Source organism: Phaethon aethereus (genome assembly GCF_964289735.1).
Source record: "Phaethon aethereus genome assembly, chromosome: 1".
Classification (NCBI taxonomy): Eukaryota; Metazoa; Chordata; class Aves; order Phaethontiformes; family Phaethontidae; genus Phaethon; species Phaethon aethereus.
In genome coordinates, this window is record NC_138575.1 from 52,569,460 (window position 1) to 52,594,848 (window position 25,389).

General features: G+C 40.7%; 2 protein-coding genes across 2 annotated transcripts in view; one reads left to right on the forward strand and one right to left on the reverse strand.

The window, feature by feature from the left end:
* Positions 1-8,123, reverse strand: part of FGD6 (FYVE, RhoGEF and PH domain containing 6) — a gene marked incomplete at its 5' end in the record, with an annotated part of 70,264 nt that extends 62,141 nt beyond the window's left edge. Inside the window, 2 exons of the mRNA XM_082007108.1 lie at positions 4,460-4,527; positions 8,110-8,123. Of these exons, the coding sequence (XP_081863234.1) occupies positions 4,460-4,527; positions 8,110-8,123 (82 nt within the window). The remainder of the gene's footprint in view (positions 1-4,459; positions 4,528-8,109) is intronic.
* Positions 8,124-9,173: 1,050 nt separating this feature from the next.
* VEZT (vezatin, adherens junctions transmembrane protein) overlaps positions 9,174-25,389 on the forward strand; it is a gene marked incomplete at both ends in the record, with an annotated part of 57,263 nt that continues 41,047 nt past the window's right edge. The window contains 2 exon segments of the mRNA XM_082008292.1: positions 9,174-9,209; positions 25,002-25,136. Of these exon segments, the coding sequence (XP_081864418.1) occupies positions 9,174-9,209; positions 25,002-25,136 (171 nt within the window).

The window sequence follows — 25,389 nt, forward strand, 5'->3', positions numbered from 1 at the left end:
AAGGAACGGTGGGAAAAGTCATCAAGGATAACTTGTTTCTTAAATAGTTTAACTTTATGAAAGTGCATGTCCTTGTTCAGATACCAATATGATGTGTCATACTAATATTAGTACGATGCTAATAAAAAAAAAGAGTATATTAGCCCAGTTTTGCAGTTTGAACTATTAAAATACCATTTTAAAATGGTGCAAATATGTTAAGTGTCTTGTGTATAAAAAGCTATGAAGATAACAGAACAGCGAGGGTAACTACCAGGACAGTTCAGTCCCTTCCCCTACCACCCTTGGAAATGTGTAACCTCAAATTCCCCTTTCCCTTCCTCTTCTTTTCAAACAATATTGAGATGGATTACTGTACCAGCTGTACAACTGGCATGTCACTACCATGAGTTCAGTGAAATGAGTCTGTGAAGTTAATGCAGTAATTTCTAGCAAGTCAGTACTTCTGTACTGTAAAATACTATTTCTGTGCATCTTATAAAATTACTCTTCCCAACGTGTTACTGTCTGACCTAGCAAGTCACCACTGCTATGACTTACAACCCACTTCACAGCACAAGATGACAAACCCTGGGGAGAGCGGATGGCAGCAAAAGGAGCACATGAGGAACTTGGAGATTATGGAGGTTTGATCGTGGTGGTGTTTTTGGGTGGTTTGGGGGTTGGTTTTGGTCTGTTTGTTTGTTGTATGGTGGTTTGGTGGGGTTTTTTTTTTACAGGTATGCCTGAAACATTTTAATATTGCAGGAGATCATTTATGACCAATTTATTTCCATATGCTGGAATAATTTCAGATTTCTCAGTGCTTTAAGTGATTTTTGACATATGAAAACTGATTTATAAAGTAAACAAGTTTCTTATTCCGTTTTTTTTATGTACTACCTCTGTATTTATTACCTTTGTTTTGAATAATAAATTGGTATACTTTCAGGAAGTCATACACATGTTAAATAAAACTCTCAAGAAAACATGCTAATTAATCTTTCACATGCAAAGAGATTGGGTAAGCCACTGACTTACTATTCCCCTTGAACTGTGGGTTTGGTGTTTGGTTGGTTTTTATCACCATTATTATTATAGATGTGTAACTATATCCTAATCTCTAGCCTAGAAATACGAGAATAAAGTTTCAGGTTTGGGGTTTTTTTCTGCTTTGGATTTTTTTTTGCTTGAAAGAAATCTAGATGGTTAAAAAAAAAAAGGCAGATGCCCTCAGTTGCAAGCATTTCCTAAACACTAAGCCACTGCTCTAAGCAGACGGCCAGAAACAATGTCTCTACTATAGAAACAGGAAAACCATGTTTTTCTAGGACATGAATCATTAAATGGTATCCAGACTGACTCCACTTACACTTAGAATAGCTGCCCTCACTGCAATTATATTAACAAAGAGGTAAACCCGATGGCAGAGACAATTTTTGAGACATTTCTCAATAGGGAATGCAGAATTTCTTTCCAAAGGTACAGCTCCCTATAGCCACTGACAACAGCCAAGAGGAACCCAACTACCAGCTACTGCAAAGGATGTACCACCTTCTGCTTCCTGTCCAAAGACAGAGGCTTCCCACACAGTGAAGAGTCAATAGTTTGCTAGGAAAAAAAAATTCACCCTTTGGATGGGCAACCACTAATCCTGAAGAGCAAGAGAGTTGTACACTCACTTTCAGACAAGGGAACTGCCTATTCAGCTGAAGAAAGAAGTGATGGCAAGAGAGGAGCCTGTTTCCTACAGTAAAAAAAGAGGAAGGGATGCCAGTTTGTCATGGAACACAACACAGTAGTAGACCTGGGTCATGTTCAGTAATATTTATTAAGATATTAAAGCTCCCTGAAAACAGGAGAGAGACAGTCTGCCTGGGAACCCTTCCTGATGCCCAAATTAGAGAAACAGATTGCAGAAGATACAGGAGATTAAACACTGGCTAGGTAAGTGATAACCTGTGGATGATTTGCCCCACTCCACAAATTGAAGTCCATCAACCTTGGAAGCTTCTCCCTCTCTCTAGTGGGACTGCTTAGCGTTTTGGATAGCAACCAAACTAGATTACATTGCAAGGCTTTCAACTAGTATGCATTAGGGAGGACACTCGGAAGGTATGATATCATACCATGACCTGAATAAAAGATTCAGAACTAAACCATGAAAATGTGAAGGGATGCAAAGAAAACAAAATAGTTGTTTATATGCCAATAGTGGAAACCTGGATAATGAACAGAGCCAGAAAAATTAACTTCTGATAATAACTGTGATTCAATACGATTTTTGAAGCCTATCAGAATTTTTCAAATGACTTCAATGTTAAAAAGCATTGGGATAGACAGAAGAGACCAGCAAGTTGTGCGGTATAATAAAGACACCACTATCTGCTTTAAAGTGAGTGCTCATTTCATCTAGAGTAGATATGGGTCAATGTATTAACAGGCACATTACAGTCTCCGTATCAACACAGATCTACAATAGACAGCTCAATCAGAAAGGAATGTGATGAGGAGCCCTTTCAAACATAAGTATGACATAAGAGGAAAGACTTCAGGAAGGGAATACATACCAGTAGTCCTCAACACAATATCTTTAAGTTTCTGAAAAATACAAGTGATGAATTTATTTTAAAAAAATCACATAAGCTAGGGTAAAAGTGTATTAGATTTTGATTAGAAATCGAGAATTGAAGTTCAAATGACTATAAACTAATTTAATTCAGCATGTGTGAATCCAAACCAGTTGTATATAACACAGTGCTTTAAAAGGGACAATTTCCTATCCTGAAAAGAAAAAAGAAAGCAAACTAAGTAGCGGGTAACTGTTATTTATAAAGGTGTAAGCAATGACTGGAAGTCTTACGAGAATGACTCTTTAAGTGACAAGGAAAAGCAAGCCTCTTTGTTGAAATCCAATAAATATAATCAAGGAAACAACAAATGTATGGAGTGGTGAGTTGTTTGGACAACTTTCTCCGGGTGCCATATGGAGCTGTTCACCTAAGAATACAGAGGATTGGATAAGTTTAGGAGAGTAGAAACTGAAGAAAATTTGAAAATCACTGTAGACAGTTATTTTGTATGAGCTCTATGCAGATCTGCAGCTAAGGTGGTAAATAATCCTCCAAATTACAAGGAGATAGCTATAAGAAGATGAAGGGAGCTGAAAGTATTTCTGTACACAACACCTACCAGGCTGTTAGTGACATGCTATGTCACCTTCTGGCATTCTTAAGTGAAAACTTAGGACGAATTCAAGAAATAACTACAGAATTATGCAAGTCTAGAAATCATGTCTCAAATCCCAAAATAGCTCATTCTGCTTAATTTAACCAAGAATTTAAGAAGTGAGATGGTGATAGTATATATACACTCATACATATGTGAAAGATTTTTGATAACAGACGGCTCTTTAATCAGTAGAAAAAAGACACGGTGAGATGCCATAGCTGACCACTGAAGTTCTACAAATTCAAAGTAGAAATAAGGCTTTAAAATTATCATAAATTAACTACCGGATAATTAACTACAGGAACATCTCACCTAGGGTTATGGTGAAGTCACCAGCACTTACAGTCAACCTAAACTCACTTTCTGAGATGTGTAGAAGCTTTAGAGGAAATTTTGGACTGGACATTGGATTTTCTGGCTTTCCTTACTCAAGGGGATTAGAAATAAAAATCACTATGAGTTCCCCCATGCCCCCCCTCCAATCTTACCCTATTTCTCAGAGAAGATCCCTGCACCCAAATTAGTATCCTGGAATACCAGTAATAAACCCAAATGTAAAAGCAGAAACACAAAGTTATATTTGCATAAATGGATTAAATGGTTAGTAGTCAGAGAAGCAGCCAGAGATATCCTCTGACTTGCTTGACTAGGCAAAGGAAGAAATCCATAAATAAAGTGACTAACAAAGCTGCCATCACCAGCAGGAAATCTACTAGTCATCTAGAAACAGGCAACACCATTTTCAGTGATGAAGAAAAAAACCAAAACAATGCTTAAAAATACCAAGAAACCCAATGCCCTTAAAAAAAAATTATTAAAAAGAGCATTATTTTTCTAACAATAAATAGCCATTAGCACCACTTATGCAGGTCAACGCATATGCTCTTTATCCGACTTCAGGCATTTATGCTCGTGCTTCTGAGATTCTGTTAACAACTTCTACACTTGGGAACAGCAAAAGGACAAGAACAAGTTCTGTCCACTTGCATCTGTCCAAGAAACGGGGACAAATGGTTCTGGCTCCAGGGAAACAAATTTGTGATCTATGATCAATCATCCCAATCCTCCTTTACAAACCAAAGTAAAAGGCTATCCAGAAAACACAAAATTCATATTTTGGTGTTTGGTGTTTGGCAACACCATCCATCACAGGGACACAACTTGACATGCCTTTCCTTGCAACACTCCACATGAACGGAGGCCTCTCTCCTGGTGTCCAGGGTCATCGACGGGACTGGCCTCTACTCACCCAAGAGGTATCCCCATGCCAAGACCCCACAATCCACCCTAAAGCAACATCCTTTTTGAACCACAAATCTGTAGGGAGATGGTAAAACAATTAATCAGTGTGACACAAGATTTTCCACAGCAGCTGGACCTAAACTTAAGGTTCCAGTACACCGTCAAGTTACTACGGGGTAAACCAAGGTACGGATTGAACAAAGCGGCTATTCTACAGCAGCTGACCGCAGGTATACCCTCATCTTACCACAAAGTGTATCAGACAGCTTATTCATTTTCACCTGAGAGGTGAAATCTCTCTCACATACCTATTTCACAGGTACTAAGAAAAGAAAAGGAAAGGAAAGGGCTTGCAACAGTTACCGCTTGGCAGCTGGCCTTCTGTAAATGTACATACTGGCTTTCTCATGGCACCTTGTTTACATATGCATGCTGTATTCTCAGAGTTAGGGAATCACATCTGTAGGCTAGATATAAAAATAATATGATGCCCAGAAGGTATCTACCAAGGGACTGATGTGTTGTTCTTTCTTACGTGAAGGAGGAGCTCGCTCCAACAGCCAATTTACTGTTGCTGGGACTACTTTGAGCATAAACCACTACAACTCTCAGACACAAAACAAGAAAGCCAATACAGCTTTTAAAGAGAGTGCAGGGAGAGAGGTAATTGTTGCTATATGTTTGGGACACACTCAGTGATTATTGTGATGGCCATTAATATGCTGCACAGAGAAACAGATGAAGTATTTTAAAACTCATTCTCCAGCAGCTTACATTTTAATGACCCACAAGAAGGCTTTTCAGTTCAAACAGTTACTTTGCTTTCAATTACAGAAAGAAATTTTCATTACGTAAACACCTCAAAAAAAGTATTCTAAGATCATTAATTTATTTCCTGTGAATGTGTATTTATTTTCTCGTTATGCAGAGGCTCTGATTTTCTCAGGTGCCACAATGCTCAAAAAAAAAAACTCCAACAAAAAAAGGAATGAGTCATGACATCCCGGAAGATAACACGTGTCGTTTTTAAAATACAAGGGAAAACGATGGTTACCAAGCCACTACAGTTTCAGAAAACATCCTAAATAAACTGCAAAAGGAAAACATTAATTTAAAAAATCTCAGGTTGTTCAGTGACTTGAAATAAAACAGGAAAGTTGGGGATAACTTTAGAGTAAGGACTGGAGATGAATAAACAACCTTCTAAGATTGCATGCAGAGGTAGAGCTGAGTAACTCTAATGAGACTTGACATATTAGAGGGTTAAAGGGACAGTAAATCCTGTAGGCCTCATTTTTCAATCCTTGAAAGCAATGAAGTTTGATTGGAAAAGTCATGTTGATTTTATTTATTCTGCTCCTGCTATGTTTTTTTCCCTTTGAATTACATTTTTGACATTAAAATACACTACATATTTCTCATTGCTGTTGTCAAATCAGATTTCAAATCTGAGCTACGCATTCTGCCCACATTAAATAAGTTGTATAGATTCACATATAAGGGCTGTTTCTTCAGCAAGAAATAATAAATGTCAAACTCATAACTCTCAGGATTTGTTTTTCCCTTTTAAAGGCAAAGCGCATACTTGAAGACAGCACAATAGTTCCAGGCAGAAAATGAGTAAACGAGCATTCATCAGCATCATATATAAAGAATATGCAGTACATGAGAAAGCAGTGAGATAATAGCTATAAATTAAGGTTGAAACAAGCATACAGGTTGATCACTACAATAAGATAGTTTTTAAATTATCTAGAAGTATTTTAAAAAAGTGCTATAGTTCCTTAATTCTAACAAATCCAGATTGACATATACATCTTCATATATGTAAGCAAAAGCTATGAAAGAACTGCTTCACCTATCACTGAATTACATCCAGCTCTGGACTGAGATTTAAATGAAACAATTCTGTAGAGGAACTAGAAAAGATATATAGCAATGAACTGAAAATTAGTAATTTCATTACTTAGAAAGGCAAAAGGCAAGCTGGAAAGGCTGAGTTATCAATGTTGGACCTTTTGCAACTTCTGTCCACAGACAGAAGCTGCGTTCAGTATTTCTCTCCCTACCACAGCTCCCTCAAGTAGCACAGTATCTCTTTCAGAAAGTCCGGCATATCAAGCCGAAGTCACTCATATCTGCAAATCCTACTTAAAAATATGAAATCAAGACTGATGATGCTGTACCAGGTTGCTTTGTTCTAAAGGTACATTAAAAGAAGACACAAGAGACACTCAAGCCCTTCAAGTGAAACTGAAGGAGGAGTAGGATTTCTAGACATTTCAAGTTCCACCTGAAGCCTTCACACAGGATATCATTTTTACTGAAAAGCTGTATTACCAATCAGTTGTTAGAATGCTAGCTTACATAGCACAAACCAGTGTAATAACTGAATTCACAGTTAAATACTTTCAACGTAGGAAATAGATCCCACAGAGCTACAGGACTGAAATTAAAATATAAGAGTTGGTAAATTTTTATGTGGGCAATAGCTTTATAAAGCATGTCTATATATTTCAGGAGCTATATTGCTGCAGAATTTAAAGAGACAGATATTAAAACTTCAGAACCATCTTCTGTCAGTCCTCAGTCTCTTCATACCCTGCCTATGAGCTCCTTAGCTGAAATGTCAAAAGCTGTCATGACACTGGCAGCAGGATCGTGAATCTCTGAGCTTGTTTCACCTGTTCCCCGTATATTTTTTTACCCTCACATAATCCATCACGCACAAAATATTCTTCATACCCTCTTCAACAGCCTTCACGTACCCTTCAGTTTCCCTCTTCCTGCCCACCAGGACCCTATGTATGCCTTCCCCTTCAAATCCCTTGCTAAAATTCACATTTTCCACAAAACTGTCCTGCTTTCTTCTGATATTCTTCAGCATCCCTTTCTCTTTTGCTTTCTAAATGACTTTGTTGACCAGAACCCCTTCCTCCTCACCTTCCCTACAAACACCATCACAACATAAACTAAAGCGAGAGTCAGTAACACCACCTCAGCTCTGCAAGTGCTGAAATCACTGATTAGTGATGAAAATCTACCCAACTTTCTGAAACTAAGTTCCGTGTCAAATTTTAACAGCCCAGCTCTAAGCTCTTGAGCACCCCCTGACACTTATCTTTTATTTGCACAGCTGTTTAACTCTTAAAAGAGCAGGGGTGAATTGCACTACCCGTGGCACTACTCAGTGACGTGAACATACAAGGTAGCTGTTAAACACAGATGATATCCTGCTTTATTACATGTTTTTCCAGATCTAAAAACAAATCAGTTCTGTCTCATGTATTAAAAATGAAGATATATATTAAACGAAGCAGAAAGATGCATTAAATAACTTTTTTATTTTCCAGTAAATTCTGATTAACTGAGCCCAGATAATTAACCCTGAACTTGGTAACAATTTGACATAATGGAGGGGAAAACACTGAGATTTAGGTTGATGCTTTTGCTCGATGTCTGTGTATTGCTTTTTCGTCAGAACATCCCTCGCCCCCCAAAATCCTTACAGGAAGCACTTGGCCGCTTCAGGTTTACACTGCAACTAGTTGTGTTCCCACATAATACATCATAGCTTACGCGTGACATCTTTTCAACGCAGAAATGACTCCTGTTCCCGTCTTCAAGCAGGCTGAGAAAGGAACCCACTAATCTAACCGACGTACAACCATCGCGCAGCCAAACCACCGGCAAAACGCAGCAGCAGCAGCTCCCGTACACACGGGAAGCTCTTCTTTTAAACCGAGAATTTGCCTTTTAGCCGTAAGATCGGCAGCGGGCAAGAGAAAGGCGGGGGAGGTGCGGAGGGCACTGCGGTAGCTCGGTTCGAAGGAGGCCAGCAGCGAACGCCCTCGCCCCGGGCCGCGGCCGGTACGCGCGGGACCGGCCCAGAAGCGAAGCCGGAGCTCGGCCGCCGACAAACTTTCGCAGCTGCCCCGCGAAGTCCGACGGAGCCATGACCCGAACCCCGGCTTTCCTGACAGAACACCCGGCCGCCGGCGGAGGCTCTTGGCAGGTTTCACCCGCCGCCAGCCCGGCCCTCGGGGAAGGGGGCTGCCCCCCGGGGCGGGAGCGGGGTGCGACGCTGCGCACCCCCCGTCTCCCCGCGGGCCGCCTCGTTGTCCCCCCGCCCTGCGGCGCCGGGCCCCGCCGGCCACCACGGGGGGAGGCGAGGCTCTCTGGCGGCGGGGGCATGCGGGCTGCCCGCCGGACGGTGGGGCGGAAGGGAACCGCCGCTCCCAAAACTTTTCCCCGGGCACTCACCGGCGGAGCTCATGGTGCTCCCCACGCGCCGCGCCGTCCTCCCCCTCGTCCCTTACACCACTGCCCCTCTGAGGGCCGAGGAGAAGGAGCCCATTGTTCCCCCGCGCCGCCACCCAGCAGCGCCAGCAGCAGCACCCCCCGCGCGCCGCCGCCGCCGCATACCGCCCCGCGGCTGGCGGCAGAGTGAGCGCCACCAGCGCCCGCCGCCAGCCCCGCCGCCGCCGCCCAGCGGCGCCCCCTGCCGGGCCAGCGCCCGGCCCCGGCCTGGCCCTGCCCCCGACCTGCCTACCAATCAGCACCTCCCACCGGGTGCCCGGAAGCGGGTGCTCGCTGTGCCTTCTGGGGGCTGTAGTTCTCCTCGGCGTCAGGCAGGGCTGGGCCGGGCGGGGAGGGGCCGCCGGCGGCGCGGCGGACTCCGTTTCCCAGAGTGCCCACAGGGGGTGGCATGGCGGAGAAGGATGACACCGGAGTTTGACGAAGAAGTGGTGTTTGAGGTGGGCGCGGGGGCGACCCGGGGCGGGTTGGGTCCGTGTCTCTCCGCCCCTCGCCGGGGCGTTGCGCCACGGCCTCCGGGGGCGGCGTGTGTCGGGCGGCCCGAGGTGACCGTTGGGCGTGAGGCGGGCGCGGGCCCCGGCCGGGGGCAGCGCCTGCCACGGGCAGGCGGGGGAGGACGGGAGCCGGCGGGACCAGCGGGTCGGGGCGGTGCTCGCCGGCACCGACGGGACGGCCGTGGGGTGTCCCGCGCTCCAGAGCAGCCGGGGGTGCAGAGCCGCGCCGCGCCCCGCCGCTCAGGCCGAGGGCGGGACTGCTGGCGGGAGAGGGAACCGGGCCGGGGGCGGGGAGGGCTGAGCCGGGGCAGGGGCGAGCCTTTGTGCGGCGGCTCGCCTGGGCTGCGGGGGTCGGCGGCTGCTGGGCTGCCAGTCCCCGCGTGTCGAGCTGCCGGCGTCGCGATCTCGGTGAGAGACCTCGGGAGGCCCGTGTCGGCGGGTGTTCTCTCAGAGCCGCCCGCGGCCGCCTTCGAGAGCCGTGAGGGGCTGAGGATGGGGGTTAACGGCCGTCCGGCGTGGCGGCGGCAGGTCATTGTAACCGCTGGTGCGGAAAGCGGAGCGGGGAGGGCGGGATGAGGCTTCACGCCGCTTTGCACTGACCGCTGAGTTGTGGGATCGGGGGCAAAGGTAGGAAATCCGCTGTGTAACTAATAAATCCTGCTGCTAAATCGGTGTCATTCACGTAAAAGGTACATTTCAGTGCGGGGTATCTGTGTAGTAAGTACTGAAACTACCTGAACTTACTAGCGTTTGTGTTATTTACGGGACTTGCATAAAACCGTGACAGTTGTATTGTGTGTCTTGTTAGATAATGGGTCTACAGTATCATGTCGGCCTTATTTAAAAGGGTGGTTAAATATATTTTTTTGTTGCAGTTCAATGACAAAATCAGATTGGTTTGCAGCAGGTGAATGTAATTGCATCTTCATGGAGTGTGCATCTGGTTTTGTAGGTGTACAGAGAAAGTGGTTATAGAGAAAAACTGTCTTTAAAATGATTAATTATTGTAATAGTAATAAGGCTTCTGGTTTTACCAGGATGCAAAAGGCTCCTTACATAAAGAATGCTTTTATCTCAGCTGTCTAAGTACTACCTGTTCATGGCTTTGGACTGTACCACAAAGTTTTGTGTTTAACCACAACCAATTCTGAATCCTAACAATAAAATCTGTTATTTATATTGCTGCTGTGTTAAATCACTTCCTTTAATGACATAAATCCATGGTGAGAATTCATTTCACGGGTACAATGCCTGCCCTTTGCATTTCCTTCTTCAGTAAAAGCGATATTCATTTTACAGTAATTTCAGTACATGCATAAGTTACCATTTTGAGTGAAAAAGTTCTGCTACATAGGGAGTAAACGATCTCCCTGCATGTGCATATGCACTTCGCTATTTTCTTTGCATTTTGGGAATGGATTTCTGTCACTAGTAAAAGTTCTTTGATACATTACTGTATCAAGTGTGTGTGTGCATACACACTTAAAGGTATACTGAGTGACATAGTAACATACCTTTCATATATTAGGGTACAACTATAACACAAGATAAGCAACAGTAGGAAAAATACATTTTTTTTTTGGTTGGTTGATTGGTTGGGGTGCAGAGCTGGGTGAGATACCTGCTAATACCTGAACAGGTACCTTGAAATACATGCAGAAATTATCTTCAGAAGTGCTCAGCAGGGTTCATGCTATTGTGAAGTGAAGGCTCCACAGAGAATTATGAACATACTCAGCACAGATGAGCCAGAGGTGGGAATTAGCAAGGAGCCAAGAAGTATTTGCGTAGTTAATGCTACTTTTTTTTTGTTGCCGCTCTTTTTTTTTATTACTGTTTTGATTTTCTTCTTGGTCCTAAACTCTCTCCCTTAATTTGTGGTTTCTGTTAAGCAACTACATTTTTTCGGCACCTCAGTAGGTCGCTTCCCATGTTATTCTTCAGTGGTTACTGTTGCAAGGAGGCCTTCAGCATGTAGACCTAGATCACTGTGAGCAGCTGTTTTCTCTGTGCTTTTGGAGCTCTTGTGAACAAGATATTAGTCAAGATTATAAGCAGTGGTGGTGTGCTAACAGACACATAACCAGGAAAGAAGTGGTTCTTCATGTTTTTCATACCCAACAGAATGGGTAGGGAAGGGTGGAGAAGCAAATGGGGTATGCTTGGCCTGTTCCACATCACAGTTATGCCCGGTGTTGTTCTGTGCACATTTTTCAGGTCATAGCTCTGTCCAACAGGCCCTGAATACATCATTGACAGCTGCCTGCATCACAAATTTTGCAGTACCAAACAGATGATGGCCTGCTGATAGATATTTATGAGCTTCCAAGGACCCATCATTTTTCTCACTGTCAAAATATCTTTTATGTTAATGTAAAAAGGGAAGGGAAGCACCAACATGGCATCATTGCCCTGGGAAAGCATTATTTTCCATCCAAAAGGTCAAGAGCTATTGCAGATCATTGTGATTGGATAATAATTAATGATGGTCATTTTACTCTGCCCAGTAAGTACTGCTATACTCTATGCAGTTTATAAATTAATACCTACAGCAGCCTGCATCTTTCATTCACCGACTGCATAGTCCTCAGCATTTCAGTTCTTGCATTTTTTACAAGCACTTGCTCTTGTAATTAAAATGCTACAAATATTGGGGAGAGGGGACACAGAGGTATCCCTGATTTGCGTGGCGTGAGGTCATCTGCCAGCAGTGTGTCAAATTAAAAATTGTTGCAGTATAGAGCAGATTGTACTAAAAAATTGGGAATCAGTGAATGACATTCTTCATTAGTATCTGTCGCGTATTAAGGAAGATCGTGAGATGTTGTTACTTGATGTTGTTACTTGAGTTTTTTACAAAATGGGCTAGAAGGCAGAATGCTGTAGTTACAGTGTAGTATATGCACCGTGCTGCGATAGTAGTTACAGTGTACCCCAGAGTCCTCTGGAAAATTGCAGTGCTTTGTGTGTTTTGATATGAGACTGGAGTTGCATGAGTGTTTTTGTTTGGCCAATGGCATCTGCTTCTTGTTTTCTTTTTTTAACGCATAAATCAAAGAAGATCCTTGTTCAAACTGGCTAAATTTCTGCATTGTTATTCCAGTGGGAGGACTGTGTCAGATTTTCATTGCTTTGATAGTTAATAACTGCCATCTAATTTCTGACTTGAAGTTTATTCATGGCCACTTCATACTTACTTGCATTTCTGCTAATATTGTCCATTAGTGTATGTAGTTCTTTTATTTCTCTGTAATTTATCTCTCCTAATGTATTCGTAGAAAGCAATCTTATCCTGGCTAAGGATTTTGCTAAACTGAGTAATCCAATATATTTTAGCTTCCTTTTACAAAACCAGTTTTCCTGTTCTTCATTTTTCATTTGGTTTTTTTGTTGATATGTTATTTGTGGTTTTTCTTTTTCTGTATCTGCTTCAGTTTGAGTTCATCTTTCTTTACCTGAGCTTCCAGCATGGTACTCTGCATTCTTGCTAGTGTCTTTTACAACTATTTTCACCAGCTTCTGCTGGGAATACTTTTGTTTCTTGCATCCTAGGCCTACAAACAGCTTCTTCAAGTCTTCATACTGTTTGACTCTATTGTAATGTGATAGGGTAACCACTCATGTCTGTCCTTATTTTTATCAAGAGCTTCCACATTATTGGAGAGGGTTTTTTTATTAGTCCCTCTGTGTAAGGTCTTGCTATTGTCTACTCTTGAATTGCATGCCATTATCAGTACCTACTCAAGGTCATCCAGTTCTTTTTGTGTGCTGTTTCAATCCTTTTCTGCATATATGATGTTACCTGGTGTTATCAGGAAATTTCATTAGCATGCTTTTTTGGTGTAAGGTTAATTAAGGAAAGTCCAAAAGCTTTGACTAAAGACTCATTCCTTAGGAACTCCATTAGTAACTGTCTTCTGATCTGATAGCTTTCCTTCCAGCATAACCCACTGTTCTCTCTGCCATCTACATATTTAGTTCCTTTCCCATCTTTTTCATGTTAACCGATATGGCACAGTATCAAAAGTCCATACCCCATATGGCACAGTATAAAAAGTCCATATAAACTTCCTGCATTTCCTTTATCTAGAAAAACTATCTGTCTTGTCAAAGGAAGATGTTGAGTGAGTTTGTGAGTTTGTCACAGTCTACCTCTGGTGAACCCATGTGATGCCGTCCTTGATCATCTGTTTTTGTCTTTGAATTTTGCAAGAAAGAATAATTATTCTCAAAAAAAAAAAAAAAGCATGCTGGCTTTTGATCAGATTCATAGGCTTGGCATATTCCTGATTGCTTTTTTCTCCTTGTAAATATAGGCACTATGTTTGCTTTTTTCCACTTTTGAGTTTATAGATTTATTAAAAATCCTTTCTGCTGGTTCTTTGATCTCCTGTGCCCATTCTTTCAGAACACTGGGATGAAGGTGATCCAAACACTGCTCTTTAAGTGCATTTTCGGCTCCTGATTTCTGCTTCCAGCTAAGTCATTTGTCCTATATTTTAATGAGCTTGCACAGGTTTGTTTTTTACATTTGGATGGATTTTAAAGCTATGCTTACAAAATCAGTTGAGGTTGGAAGGGACCTGTGGAGGTCATCTGGTCCAACCCCCCTGCTCAAGCAGGGCCACCTAGAGCCGGTTGCCCAGGACCGTGTTCAGATGGCTTTTGAATATCTCCAAGGCGGGAAACTCTACAACCTCTCTGGGCAACCAGTACTCGGTCACCCTCACAGTGAAAAAGTGTTTCCTGATGTTCAGAGGGAACCTGCTGTGTTTCAGTTTGTGCCCATTGCCTCTGGCCCTGTCACTGGGCACCACTGGTGAGAGCCTGGCTCCTTCTTTGCAGCCTCCCTTCAGGTATTTACATATGTTGATGAGATCCCCCTGAGCCTTCTCTTCTCCAGGCTGAACAGTCCCAGCTCACTCACCTTTTCCTCATGTGTGAGATGCTTATTCCTCCAGGTTCACCCAGACAGCTGTTGGAGCCTAATCCCAGAAGGTTTTCCTGACTGTGTCAGCTATATAGTTCTGGTGGAAGGATCGGAGGTGACTTTTGTTGTTTTCCATTCTAATGCTGTGTTTGCAGAAGAAAGTTAATCCATGCAAGATTTTTCACCAGACTGCACAAAAAAAAAGATTTTGACACCCTCAGTGTCAAACTGCCACCACCTTAGATTTTTAAGGGCTTTTTCACACACAGTGTTTGAAATATAAAGCTTTACATGTAGAATTGTGTAAAATATAGTACTGAATTAATTTCATTGCCATAAACATCTCTCTTCATTTTTTAAAATTCTAATTAGGAAAGAAAACTTGAGACATTGTTTTCATTAACTCATGAGTCTTGTGCCATTCCTACAACCAATTCTGTCATATCATTTACTTAATGTAGGTATTCACTAGCAATTTGAGTACTAATGGAAATACATGTTAAAGAATATCCCCACTGAAGGCTGAGTGTCATGACAGTTGTGTCACTGTTGAATCTAATCTTTTACTCTACATCTAGAGGATACGATCATCAGTGTGACTCCAGACTTTTACATTTGGGATTTATTGATTTTCCCATTAGAAACCCCAAACTGAAAAGTACAATGTAAATTGTATATGTGATATTTCCCAACTTCAAGTTTTATTTTGTGCAAATGGGAGAATAATACCAAATTAACAAAATGAGACTTCCTTTGGCTCACCTATCTGCATCAAATCTCAGAATCCATAATAATCTGTATTTAAAAAGAAAACAAGCTGCAGATAAATGCAAAGAGAGTCAAAAACCTCATGTCCAAATTCAAGAGTTTATCTCTATATAAAATATTGAACGCAGCTTGACTGAACCTAGAATTGGAACCCACAAACTCAGAACAAAGATTTTGAATGTAGAGGAGGTGCTCTCATTTCACAGCCACCCCTTGTTCAAGCAGTCATCTTCCCATTATTGGGGGAAAATATGCACAGAAATGGAATTACCCTTCCCAGAGTTTGGAGAGACATGGTCTGCATTCTTTGTCTTCTCGCCCTAGTGGAAGAAGCTAAAGTGAAAAATGAGTCCTGAAAACAATGAAGTGCTTTACAAGCAGCATGCCATCCTGAAAGAGAAAGGAAGCAGCAGGGCTCAGCAGAGCTGGCAACTACATGGCACTGGGTCTGGCCTGTGTGGGGAGGAGGTAGGAATGGTGGAGTCCGTTTAGGAGGGACGTGGGACAAAAATGCTTGGAAAATATTGGACAACATCATAATGCATTCAGACGTCAGGTTCAGAAAGACAAGTCTCGCTGCATATTTAGGCAACAAGCCAAGATGCTGCTTGGTGCTGAGGGGCCTGGAGGTTGCCCACAAATAGTGTTCTGATATACAGATTTCTGTAAGATTTGGGAGAGATTCCAGCAAGAGGCACCACCATTTCCCAGCATAATACAACTATATTCAGAGCATCCTTTAGTTGATGTGTTCTCTGCATACCTACAATAGTAAAACGTGTAAAATACAGTATTTCTTTGCTTAGAATACTGGTGCATCACTAAACTGAGATGTTCAAATCTTCATCTGAACCCTTTGAAACCAAATCAGTGGTTTGGTGTTAAAAGTGTTTTTACCAAAACACTCAGTGTTGTTTATTTTCACAAATGCTTTCTCTGCCCAAATTGAGCTGTTCTAGAATTATTTTGTTTTAAAAATGAAACAAAACCAAATGAAAACCCCAGGAAACCTAACCTCAGAAACAATTTGTTGTGATGAAAATTTTAAGTGTCATTCATTCAAAAACCTGAAGACTTTAGGGCCTGCAAAGCAGTGTGATTTTTGTCAAGCATCAGGCTTATAAATATTGTATTCTAAAAAACGTCTCAAATGTTATAAATTAGGAAAAAGAAGAAGCTGAGAAAAAACATTCACACAAATCAATGGTAGTGTCAGTAATGCTCCCTCAACAGGATTTTTCTCACCAAATACTGGGTAGACTAAAGATGTAGTACTCTCATTTTATACCTAAGCATGAAATAAAGCCAGTTTTAAATACACAGTTCTGTCAAAACCACAGTTTACCTGTCATTCTGATGAGCTGGTTCTGAGACTGTGCTTTGTCTACCTGAAGTATGGACTGCTGCCAGAAAAGGTGTTTGGGCTTCACTCCTCTTTTTCTACTTATTCCCATGCTCTTCCTTATGTTGGCGCCTGGATTTGTGGGTGATGCTGTAAGCTGGCTCAGGAGACTGATTTAATTACAAACTAAGCTGCCTAAGAAAGAAGAAAATACAATTTTATTCTTTTTTTACAATCCAATCAGTTCCTTGTTCCATCTCACCATTTGGCTGTATAAATATTGCCATTAGTGTTCTGAAATGATACTGCAGTTTTCATCTGCATCTGCTGGTAATGGCAGGTTAAATTGACCATGTAACTGCAGCCTGGGGTGCTGCACATTGCAGCGTACCGTAGGGGCACCTGGACTAGTGACGAATGGACTATTTCAGGTATCTTGGTTCTCAGCGGTCCACAAAGAGGAAGGGGAGGACAGGCTGTGCTCCTGTTCATCATGTGACTGGAAGGCAGGTGATACCAGAGAGAAAATAAAAGAATCCGCAAGCTTAAAATTGTGTAAAGAACCGTCTAGTTGTTGCGGGAGCCAAATAAACTCGTCTGACATTTTTGGATAACACTAATGTTGTATCTGAACAGATGGAGGAAAGTATTATGTGGGCCCTGCGGTGTGTGAACCCATATTGCCTTTATTATTTTTAATAGAAAATTTGAAGACAAAAATACATGATGATCCATAGTAAATTTTGAGGTCTGTTAGTCCAAAAATTTTGGAATCTTCCTTTGTATTAATTGCTCTGGGTCAAGGTTATAGGGGGGTTAATACTGCCATGCTGTTCTCACAACTTCAAGTCATGAACCTTGTCCTTGAGACACTTGAATAAAAAAAATCACTCATTACTTTTCTTTTAGTCTTCATAATGTGACTGTCTCTTTTACTACTTGGATGCTTTTCACTTCAGTAAAGATGTTTTCTTATCGTGTGTTGTCATTAGGTGTTAGAATTAACACAACTTACAAGGAATAAACAAATTAATTCTTTGGAGTTGTTGTTTAAAAGAGGTTTCCAGAACGTTTCAGAAATACTCCACTAGCTTACCAGTCAGATGCATTAATTTCATTAATTTTAAGTTTGAATTTAAATGAAGGGTAAAATCTGTGAGTTGTTTTTAACTGGTATAAAACAAACTAGTTTTCCTGTACCAGCCTAGTCTGGTAGCTTGCATGATCAATGACTTCCCACCCAAAGCTCCAGGTACAGAGTCTGGCTGGCCTATTACCCTGTCCTCCGGGGAAGGTAGCATTTACCACTTCTGCTTCCAGTTTTTCAGGTGTTTTTCATCTTTGTCCTTGTCAGAAAGGTTCTGCTCAGCTTTTCACCTATATTCCCAGGTCTACTTTTGAACAGATAAATAATCCAGAGCTCTCAATGAGTTTCAGGGCTTTGTCTAGTACATAATATTTCTTTCTAAGACTTTTCCACAATGGCAGTAATATGCAACCACCTGCTGAAAACGCAAAGGAAAGAGCTTTCCCACATCACAGACCCAGTGATACAGAACTATACACAGGCTATAAAACTTCAGGACACATGGGTGCACACAGAATTAGATATATATTGCGCATTAGAAAATATCCGGGAACAGTAATGAATTAATGGCTTCAAAGTAGTTCTCGGAGGCTGCTTCTAAATCAGATGATACAGTAGTGCTGGAAAAACCAAACTGTGGAAGTGAAAACGGAATAGGAAATTTAAATTACTCTTTTGCTGCCTTGAAGTCATTGTCTAATATTAGCCCTGTCAGTGCCTGGCTCTTTGTCAGTCGGAGCACAGAAGGAGGTGGTTACCAGCCAGGGGAATATGACCAAGGCTTTTAAATACTGTTGCTTGGAAAGTCTTATTAATGGCTCCCTATAAGATCAATATGCAGTAATTCTTTCAAGCAGTATCTTTTTAAAAGCCTTTAGCAATCTGTCATCCTTGTCTCCCTCCCCCAAGTTAGAAAGCCACATTAGTCAGGAGAAATCGCACAGTCCTGGGAAGTTTCAAACTGCATCCGCTGATGCCGTGAGGAAAATGCTACTGTGCAGGGGCACAGGTGCAGTTACACTGACGGCTGCTTCTCATCCTCGGCTCGGGTCATCCTGGAGGGACAAGCGGAAAGAAACAGGGAGGCGGGCGAGCTTCTGTCGGGTGCATGGGAGCAGTACCGAAGAGAAAAATGGAATACGCTCTTCCAGGAGACAAAGATTGCGCTGTCTGTGAGTGTTAGCTCAGCTTCTTCCAGTCTGTGTTTTGAGAGAGGGGAGGAGATTTCGGTACTGTTTATTTTGTTCTCTGTTTAGCCACCTGTTCAGCATATCTTCACCTTTGCTGTCACAGTACTAGAAATGTTCAATTATTTTCTTTCAACTGATGATTCATAACTTGTAGTTATTTGAGGTGGTTTAAGCTCCCACAGTGGTTTTGGCATATTGGAAACCTCAGTTTTGGAAAAACATATCCATATTTTAAGAAGAGATCTTTAAGCCACTTATTTTGTGCAATGGCATTAAATACTACATTTGAGGTTAATCTGCTCATTAGTTATGGCTGAAAACTAGAGAAGGGGTTTACTAGGTAGTAAACCTTAGTGATTCTGTGTGAAATTTTATCCTAGTAAAGAACGCTGGGTGTGGGAAGACCCTGTCTCTAATGGAGAAATCCTGAGTCATTTACTTCATGATGCCTCAGCAAAAAATAATTTGGGTGTGGCTTTGATTTTCAGCTGCTATTGTAACAAGACTATGAAAGCTAACAGTGTCTTAATCTGATTTGTGATTGCAAAGGTTTTTCTCAGAATACGCACAAAATGCCTCACATATTAAAGTGCAATATCTGTGTTTGCAAGGCTGCAATAGATGTAAGTATTTGAGTAGATATGTATCAAAAGTAAGCTCTTTTCTGAAGCTAAGGAATTCTCTACTATAACAACCTTTCCATCAAATAGCAATAGGCAATGTAAAATATGTTTGATTCTCTTCTAATGTTTGGCTTGGTTTTGATTTTTTTGTGGGGGGTTTTTTGTTATTTTTACTGTATGTAAAAAAAAACAATGTTTAGTCTTCAGTTTAGGTGATTTTTTTTCTAAGTCAGTGCTGTATGGCAAGTGGCATTAAAATAAGGATTGGGAAAAGGTTAAAGAACAAAACTAATTTAGTGAACTGTTCCTAATCCTGCATAATATATCTTGGGCTTAGAATGAGACTCAACCACTTTTAATAATAAAATATGGAGAGTTGTAATTAAACATATGTATGTGAATTAAATAATTTTTAGTAGTATGGATCTAAAATAAATATGCTCAGGGAGTTATGAATGAGGAGCAAAGGATTTTCTTTCTTGATTCTGGAAACAGGAGCCTATTTAAATTTATACTATACTATAAATGTCTAGTTACAATTGAATGGCTTTGCAATATGACTGACCGTAGTGAATTAGAAAAGTCATAGAAAGATAAGTGGGGTTTTTGTTGTCAGTCTCTGCTGAGTCCCCAGAAAACCTTAATTCTTAAAATGTTCAAAAAGTATATTCCTGCTCAGTTACATCAACTGTTTCTGACTACCTTGCTTCACTTGTTAACAAAATTTTCCATGTCTAATCTGTACAAAGTGCACCAAAGAATAATGGCATTTTGTGTTCTGTCTGTCCTGGAACTCTTTTCCATTTCTAGCACACATTTTGGACAAGTAGCATAATAAAAAAATGCCTGTCTGTTGTTTCTAGGTGGTTTCAGAAAGTGACTTAGAAGAAACTTCAGAAATAAATACAGCATATTGCTGAAAAACCCTGTCTTGGTATACTCACTTGCTTTAAATAATATTTCCCATCAGTAACTGGTAGTATGATGGTAACATAGCAATAAGATGGATTATTAAAATTTTTTGTCTTTTCTACTTTGTAGATGATTCATTACTATGTCATTCTACCAGAGACAACTAGAAATAAATAAATGAAACTGTCAAACATAAGTAATACTAACTATTCTAGTTATTATCTAAGTTGAGAGTGGTTGAAAGTAAAGATTCAAAAATACATGAAATAGATTCCCCTAGAAGAATATGATGCTGTGTTAATAGGAAGATGAGCTTTTATATTTTAAATTTCCTTTTCATGGTGTCCACTGAAGCAACTTTGCTATCTGTTTACCTTACATTCTAACATAAAAGCTTCCTCTGAAGTCTAAATTTTTTTTTTCAATTACAGCTTATTAACTGCTTGCAAGGATAAATTTTCTGATATGAGCTGAATTTCTTAAACTACAAGCGTAGTATCTATAATATATGCAGAAATGTAAAATCAGTTGTACTTTTTTTTTTTAACATGTTGGACTGCTGAAAAAAGGAATACATTAATTTTGGGCAAAGAAAATTAGGACGAAAAAAGGCAGATCCCTCCTATTTTCCCCAACCTTAAAATTTTTAAATTCTTTGCTGGATTTTCTAGCCATTACTTACATATATCATGGGAGAAATTTGTTGGAGACATCCTCAGTGAGTTATACAGATCACACAACTTTACAAGTGACAGGCATGTCACTATCATTTAAAGTTGGTCAGTATCTAGGACATGAAATACAATAAATAAATAAATAGTGTGTGTTTTTATGTTAGCATAGGCTGATGTGTCTATGCCGTCAGTGATATTTCTCATAGAAGAGGAATATAATCTTTAACTTTTCTGAGAAAAATGTAAAGCTGCGTGTGCTACAGAAGAGACCTCACTCTTAATGGAAGAATTTTATGATCAGTTCATTAATGTTCTTAATAATCTAATTTCACAAGGGCCTCAACCCACTTCTTACCCAGTGCTTTCTTTACCCACATTGTACATGTTACTAATGGATTCAGAAAGGGGAACCATGGTGGATTTATTTACAGCATAAGGGATTTTAGTCACAGCATATTTCTTCATCATTTGAGTTAACAAAGCATGAGGCTTTCCAATGTGCACCTAAATTCTGCTAATAATTTTTCAGGAAAAAGTGGGAAAGGGAAAGCATGTGGAGCGAGAGAAATGTGTTAGAGGAGGATTGTCATAGCCTGAGTACTTTCTGAGAAACTGGAAGAGGAGAACCTGTATCTACATGAAGTAATATGTGATAAACATTCAAGTTAAATCTTAATCAATTATCATTTGCTAACTCAGTAATCAGAAAACTGATTTCTAGTTCCAAGCACTGATAAAAAATTGCAAATCTACCCATAATGAGATCCTGAAAAAGCCTTCGAAAAGTTAATCAGAGGGAATTTATGTAAAACCTAGTAAGGTGCCTGTATACTACCTTGATTACTAGAACAAATAAAATTGTTCATCCTAGCTAGGGACTGAAGTTTCATTAACATTTGGAGAGATGCTGTATTTTTTATTATTTCTGTAGGGTAGAAAATGTACTAATTACAGTTAGGTGGAAGTTTTTGATGTTGCCAAATACCCAGTAAGAAGGAAGAATTGGGCATTCTTACATCTATGCAGTATTTCACTTACTAAATGTAGCATTCAGGATTTTAGCTAATGCTCTCTGTCTTCAATGGACAGAGTCTCTGTCTGTCGCCGCCTTCCTTCATCCATTTTTGTGAGGAAATGAAACCAATCTAAACAGCATTAGACCGGTTTTCTTGATCAGCTTTCAGAAAATTATCTCATTGTGGACTCCAAAGTGAAGCGCACCTTGAGATACTAGTGGAAAAACTCCTTGGTATATTTGGGTTATTTTGCCAGCTCTCTCTATGTAGGTGAATACCAATAAAGTACAATAATAGTCATGTGTCAAATAATGTCTGGACTTAATGTGACAGCTATGGTCAAGGTGATGGACAGGTCTGCCAAGAGCCAAGATACGATTTCCTTGAAGTCCTGCCTGGAGCAAGCATCAAAACTGATTTTGAATAAAACATTTTCTGTTCACTCAGTGTTTTGTCTATGCATGTTTGTCTAAATGGGGAAAATTCTGGCTAGTTCTGACTGAAACCTCCACGCTACCCTAAAGCCTCTCGTGTTGGGGTGTTCAAGTTTTTCCAGGTGAGCTGGCAGTGCGCAGCCTGGTGCTGTATAAAAACCATTTTAAGAACACAAAGTTATGCATATCCGTTCATAATCCGAGTTTTGTCCTGAAGTTAATTAAGGGAATTTAACAGTGTCTTAAATTGGAGAAGTATTCTAGTCTACTGTGTTTTCTTTTCCATTTCAGTTAAGGAGCTCTGGTAAAGTGGCATGTTCTCCTTATAGAGAAATATGCCTTCTTAGCAGCCAGTCTGGAACAGCACATTGTTTAATTGGAGTTAGATGCATTTGAAAAAGTACTCGACCATGGAGGAAGGGTACTTGGAAAAAAGATAGGATTGTGTTGTCACACAGGAAAAATTCCCACAAGGAAATGAGTCATTGAGCTATCCTACCATTTTGCACAATCGTTGTCGTTGTGGGTGAGGGGGGTTGTCTGTACCTGTAAGTTGGTACAAATATTTGAGTTTCAGGTAATGACTGGACACTGAATCTGTTGTGAGTAACTCAAGCAGAACATGCAAAAGTATGAGTTTGCATGCTTTAAATAGGTAAGAGTGATCAAAATAGCACTTTGGTGATGGGGTTAAAAGAAAAAATCCCTGGAGGTAACAAAGTTAATTTGTTCAGCTAAGTATGAGTGATTGCTTCCAAGTTTTATTGTATGGCAAGCAGTCATTTGAGATTTTGCCATGCTGGTGCACGGTCACAGTAGATGGGCCACCTTCGCCACGTGCACCAGCAAGTTAATGATAGTTACTGTAACAGCTTGTAGTAGTCATTGTGTTGGTGATTGTTTCTGCAGACCTCCACAACTGTGCATTATTTACTGTAAAGTTTTTACTTTCTATTTACAGTATTTTTGCTATCTCACCGATAGTATTTTATTATTCTTAAAATGGTTTGTGTTCTTCCTACACAGTTTGCTAGTGTTCGCATACTAGTGTAGGATGTTGGTAAAATTTTTCAGAGGTCAGAATGAATCTCTGACTAACGAGTCTATTTAAGACTGATTGCTGAGAGGTTTTCTTAAAAAAGAAGTCTCTTTAGTAGAACTGAAGTTAGCATAAATACCTTTTCCATCAAATCTATCCTAGATACTGCCATGTATATGGATATAAGCAGAAAAATAAAATTTAAGTAAATGTAGATATCTGATGGAGACGACAATAAGAAATTTCAGAAGTCTATATAGATAAATATCTTAACATGTAAAAACCCACTCTCTGGTGATCAAAAAGTTTTGTGTTTGTTGGGGTTTTTTTAAATAACTATGATACTTCTTTGCCAAAAGTGCTAATACCATCCTTGGAGAGAGCAGAAGCCCTTTTCTAACTTGTTTTTCCATTTCTGTAAAACACTCTGTAGGTACCTAATCAGGTTACACTAAGGTTTCATTTATTGCAGTTTGAAAAGTGCTCTGGTTTTAAAGTTTGTTTCAGTAGAAGTGGTTCAAAGTGTAATCTATTCAATTTTTACAAACTTGAGGAAAACAGTGTTATTAAGTGTTCCAGAGTCACACAATAATTTTTTAAAATATATTACCAAATACATAATTTATTGATAGAAAACATGTCAGTTACAAGCTAAAGAACCCTATGAGATAACCTAGAAAAAATATTGCTGTGGGAAAAGTTGATTGGTTGCATGCTTATTTTTCATCACGTTGTTTTGTATGTTGACTCTCTTACAGCCTTTTTCATTATGGTCAGGATAAAACTTAAGGGAGATATTTAAAGCAAAATTTTGGCTTCTTTGGTATTAACTGTGTTGGTTTTTTTCCTGTTGCACAAAATCATAGAACAGTTTTGGGTTGGAAGGGACCTTTAAAGGTCATCTACTCCAACACCCCTGCAGTGAGCAGGGACATCTTCAGCTAGATCAGACTGCTCAGAGCCCCGTCCAACCTGACCTTGAATGTCAGGGACGTCTTTCACTAGATCAGGTTGCTCAGAGCCCTATACAGCCTAACCTTGAACACTCCAGGGATGGGGCATCTACCACCTCTCTGGGAAACCTGGGCCAGTGTTTCACCACCCTCATTGTCAAAGATTTCTTCCTTCTGTCTAGTCAAAATCTACCCTCTTTTACTTTAAAACCATTACCCCTTGTCCTGTTGCTACAGGCCCTGCTAAAATGTTTGTCCCCATCTTTCTTAGAAGCCCCCTTTAAGTACTGGGAGGCTGCAATAAGGTCTCCCCAGAACCTTCTCTCTCCAGGCTGAACAACCCCAATTCTCTCAGCCTGTCCTCACAGGAGAGGTGCTCCATCCCTCTGATCGTTTTTGTGGCTCTCCTCTGGACCCACTCCAACAGGTCCATGTCTTTCCTGTGCTGAGGGCTCCAGAGCTGGACGCAGAACCCCAGGTGGGGTCTCACCAGAGCGGAGTAGAGGGGCAGAATCACCTCCCTTGGCCTGCTGGCCACGCTCTTACTGGTGCGTCCCAGGATACGGTTGGCCTTCTGGGCTGCGAGTGCACATTTCCGGCTCATGTCCAGCTTTTCATCCACCAGTACCCCCAAGTCCTTCTTAGCAGGGCTGCTCTCAGTCCATTCGTTGCTGGTTGTGTGGTTGCTGTATTCACAGTTGTATTTTGTGGGAAACAGGGAGTGATTTTTAACATTTTTTTTCTCATTTTTCTTTTTAACTCTCTTTCAGAATTCCCCACTCTACCAATATCTGCAGGATTTGGGACACACAGATTTTGAAGTATGTTCACCTGTGTCACAGAAGGCAGAGCAATGTGCAGCAGCAGAAAGCCAAAAAGAGCGGACTGTGCATGCTGCCCAGAAAGTGAGCACTCTCTCCTGTTCCTGAGTATTTATCTTCTCAGAAGAGAACCACATTAATTCATAAATAGGCAAAATCATAGGGGATAAAGATAAATCTCTTACCATATTTAAAAAAGAAAGAAAACAAAAAAAACCCCAACCAGTTGTCATACCTTGTCTGCAAATGTGTTTGGAAATGTATGGTTTGCCAGCATAGTTTGAAGTGTGTCTTTACACTTATATAAGCGAGGGAAGCAAGAGACTTTGATAGTGAA